The sequence below is a fragment of the Culex pipiens genome, chromosome 2 (assembly GCF_016801865.2).
Source record: "Culex pipiens pallens isolate TS chromosome 2, TS_CPP_V2, whole genome shotgun sequence".
NCBI lineage: Eukaryota > Metazoa > Arthropoda > Insecta > Diptera > Culicidae > Culex > Culex pipiens.
Window position 1 is genome coordinate 163,823,296 of NC_068938.1, and position 4,611 is coordinate 163,827,906.

General features: G+C 42.0%; 1 protein-coding gene across 1 annotated transcript; it reads left to right on the top strand.

The window, feature by feature from the left end:
• Positions 1-4,085: 4,085 nt before the first annotated feature.
• Positions 4,086-4,611, top strand: LOC120415866 (60S ribosomal protein L39). Its single transcript, XM_039577502.2, has 3 exons — positions 4,086-4,139; positions 4,233-4,336; positions 4,418-4,611. Exons 1-3 carry the CDS (start codon positions 4,137-4,139, stop codon positions 4,464-4,466), a joined length of 156 nt encoding a protein of 51 aa, XP_039433436.1. The 5' UTR covers positions 4,086-4,136; the 3' UTR covers positions 4,467-4,611.

Here is a 4,611-nt window from a genome sequence, read left to right on the forward strand (position 1 = left end):
TTTATTTATTTACTTCAGATCGGAATCTGAGCCGTGTTGCCAAAAGAACTTGAAAACATAATCTTGGTTGATAGATCAAGAACTTCACGACTGGAGCGCCATCTGTGGTCGAACATTTTTGGAGTTGCCCAAGGCAGCGTGGGGTCATTCACAAACCACGTACCCGATACCTTCGCACAACGTCCTGGTAAAAAAAGCATAACTCTGGAGTTTTTTTTTTTGAAAAGGTCCAATAAACCAACTTTCCAAACTGTAACTGAAAATCGCACTTTGCATACGATTTTTTCAGTTCAACTTCGATTACACTTTTTTGTGTAATCGAAGTTGAACTGAAAAAATCGTATGAAAAAGTGTGAAAACGAACTCAGCAAAGTGCGATTTTCAGTTACAGTGCAGTTTTTGCTTTTTGGATGTTTTTGAAACCACTTTGAGTCAGGGGTATTAAAAAACATCCAAAAAGCAAAAACTGCAAATTTGGATTATTGGACCTTTTTTTTTAAAAAAAAAACTCCAGAACTCAATAATAATAAAATCGCCACAAAAATACTGTATGTTTGCAATAAATAGTTGGAATAAAAGGAAAACTTTTCATGGACCGTTTATGTTTTTGCTTTCGAGTTGAAAATCTATGTTGTGCTTGTCCATTTCTAGAGGTTTTTAATGGTCCTATATACAAATGAACGACAATAGCTTATAGGTCCTTTTTTAATAAAAGAAAAAACTCTAGATTTCAAAGTGCGGACTCTTCTATTAAATCAAACCATCTACTTCAACGATCCTCAGGTCTTTTGTGGTCTATATTGCAAGTTACTGCTCGAACCTATATAGGAGTCCGAAGGCTTGAATGGGGAGAGCACCCAAACCTCTTTCTACTCCAAGGAACCTTCCACTCCAGGGTTACGACCTTAGGATTGCGAGTCCAACATCAGCCAGCGATTCCACCGGAGCAAGTTTGGTTTGGTGTTTTGTTTGTACTTATAGCATGTAGACAATTCAAACACTTGGAATGACTTAACCTCGGACTTAACGGCCTAACAATAAATAAGGCCGGAACCGACGTTTTACTTCCCCATCCGATGGAAGGCTGGAGCAGATGGGAATCGAACCCATGATCATCCGCTTACAAAGCGGACAGCGTAACCATTCGGCCAAGCCAATAACTTTTGTTTATTTTTTCTACTTGGGCGACGAAAACCGGTCCGGGTTCTGAATAGTAAAAAAAAAAGTAAATCTTTCTCAGTTCCTGAGGGGAACACCCTTGAAGAGTATCGGGGCCGGCATTTACAAAGCGGATTCAGTGGCAGTTTCAATCTCAACTTAATGTTAACATGTTAAGGTTAATGTTAACATTCCATAGGTCGCCTTCCTACACGGAAACTAAAATCATGATTGATTTTATATGCAAGCTGCACATAAACGATTCTTAAACAAGCGTAATAACTTTTATCACTGCGTCCTCTTAAACATCATATGCCTACATACGATTTAAACAGTAATCTTAATACATTTTATGTGCGTATTTCACATAACCGTATCTGACTTCTGCGTGATAAAAAATGTTGTTCATGCAAATACCCTTTGTGAGCACCGCATATAAGTTGTATGTTCACGATAGTATAGATTTTTGCAGTATGCTTTTACACATAAAACTTATATGCAATGTTCACAACATTTATGTACACGTGCTCGAATGTGTGCATAAAAGCTTTTGGTCAAACAAGATGGCGAAAAATTGGAAAACAGAATCATTTGCGTGCTGTTTCCGAAAGTTTCTCTAAAATAAAGTGATTTATTTTAAACAAAAGAAGTTAGTAGTTTGGTAGTTAGCATGTCCTGGAGCTGAGTCAATAGTTTGGCGTTCGTTTAATCTGACGGCATCATTTCGGTAACCCGGCCAATTTGCAAGGCCACAGCTGCAAGAATCCAGAATGTTCTCGTCGCGGCAGTTGGAATGCGGTTCGGTGGTTCCGGGAGAGGTGGAGAGTACGGAGATTATCTGGACAACAGGTGCGACAGTAGACGGAGCGAGTGAGGATTGGGGGAGTTTGATTTGACCTGAGTGATTTAATTTGTGATTTTGTTTATTTAGGTCATCGACGTCCTCCGTTTCGAACTACTCACACGCTTCCGGCTTGCCCTCAACGTGCGGTGTGTCACAACATGCGCCAACACCGGGCGACCAACGATCTGCTGTCGGACCTGAGCGGACTTTTGCTGGACAGTGCCAACGGTGAGTTTTGGTTGAGGTGCTCTGTACTAGGCTTTGTTACATGGAAAGCTTTGACACGACAGATTTTTGAACCCCCTTTACCTTTCTGTCATTTCAGCTGACGGCAAGTTGATCCGTTCTGCAAACCTTCTTAACAAACCTGTTCCGCCCAGCCCTCTATCGCGCTCATTCAAAACAACAAACAACACAACCTTCTCCCTGAACTTCCCACCGGAGATTGGCTCTACCTCATAACCCACAAGATCCCCCTCATTAGCACCTTCCCCGACCCGGACAAGTAGCTGCTTCTAGCGATGGCAGAGTGAGTTGGGAGAGCAGAGGGGTTATGACGAGGGGACCTGGTGGAGGAGCGATTCGGCGGTCCAACTCAACGAGTGCACCCTGACAGCAAAGCGATGCTGCCAAAGTCTGGTCACTTGCCAACGCCATGCCAAAAGAGGTTCCCGACATCGATCGTGATTGCTTGTGAAAGTCGTGAAAGTATGTTATTTAGAATGTAAATTAAAGAATAAAAAAACCTGCAAACTCGTTTCAATAAAAATACATAAATTAGCAGCATCATAAAAATATTGTAAATATCGTCATCAGGGGTGACATTGGGTCTGGGGAGGTGAGATTGGGTCATACAAAAATGCTGAAATTTGTATGACCCAATCTCACCCCCAGACCCAATGTCACCCCTGATGACGGTAATAAAAATTGAAAGAAAATTAAAAAATAAAAATTTCATAAGGAATACCAAATAAAAATAAAATGCAGTACTATTGAAAATCGAATGAAAAATATCATAAACATTATTAACTTTACTGATATATGTTTTAAGTGGAAGCATATTCAAATCTGTGAGCATTGCATATACCGTTCATGTACCATGCACATACATTTTATATGCGTTAACATAGTTCTGATTCGTATCTATGTATATGCTATGCTTATACAGTTTATATGCGGGCTACACGCCGTTTATGTGCAGACGCATTCTGCAAAAATCTATATGCGAAACTTATAGCGACAATCATGATTTTTATTTCAGTGTAAGGTGTCGTGATAAGGTCCAGTTTGTGACGATACACTACCTTCCCTTTACTAAGCAATCGAATCCAGAAGAGAAACGATCACCAGTTGTGTTGGTCCGAGCCGGGATTTGAACCCCGATCTACCGCTTACTAGGCGGGAGCGTTACCACTAGGCTACGTGGCTCGGTCCGGGTTCTGAATAGACCAGAAATATTGCTGAAGATGAAGATTTTGTTAGATTTTCTAGCGATGGCCGCAGAAGAAGACCTGTGGAACCATGGAGTTGGCAAAAAGGTCGTCAGTCACGAGCTCGACAATTAAATCTTCCGGCACCCATTCGGACTATGAAGTGCCTCACCCATATAATGCTGGCGTGAAAATGATGGATACGGCCTTCTTGTTACCTGCTTCCAGCTCCCAGTCACGACGTTCTAGTATGATTCTAGCAGAATTCTTAGAGAGCTGGATATTCTTAGAGAATTCTAGCAGAAATGTTCCACCGTTCTAGCAGAATTCTGACAGAACCAGCTCTGCTAGAAAATGGTGCACACGATTACTGATGTTGAAGTTTCAACCCCATTTTTCGACAATTTCCGATCACGTAGTTTCAAACATTTGACAATTGTCAATCGTTCCAATTAACGAATTCGAATGGAACTACATTCGAATTAGCGAATCCGCTCTGTTCATTTTCTTTTATTTATTTTTGTTCGAACTACGTACTCACCCAAAACTTCAAGAATCACGCCTGTTGTCAGTGCTCACCGCAGCGTGGCGCCCCGATCGCCGAGAAGTTGCGTTCGTCGCCTGTCCAAATTGCGTTTTTCCGCATCCGGCTATCTGTCGCTCTCTTTTAAGTTAGCTTTTCCAAAGTTAACACATTGATCGAGATGGTGCGTAAAAACATTTCCCAATTTCTATGATTTTTCGAATAATTCGAACAAATTTAACTAAAAATCGTTTCCCTTTTGCTTCTCCCATTGCAGTCGGCCCACAAAACGTTCCGGATCAAGCAGAAGCTTGCCAAAAAGCTGAAGCAAAACAGACCCATTCCACAGTGGATCAGAATGCGCACTGGAAACACTATCCGGTAAGTAGGGGACCGTGTTTTTCGTGGGATGCCAAGTGGCCACTCGGACTAATCTCGGTTTGTTTTTCTCCCCGGTTCCAGGTACAACGCTAAGCGCCGTCACTGGCGTCGCACCAAGCTAAAGCTGTAAGCGACGGTCTCCGGTGGGCAGAAGAACAATGTTCCGGCAGATTGTTTTTACAGTTTTCTCTCGTGGTCGGTGTCGTCAGTGTCCGGGATTCGATTCCGTTGTTTGTGGATGCCACGTATTTCTCAATTGAGTGAAGTTCGGGAAG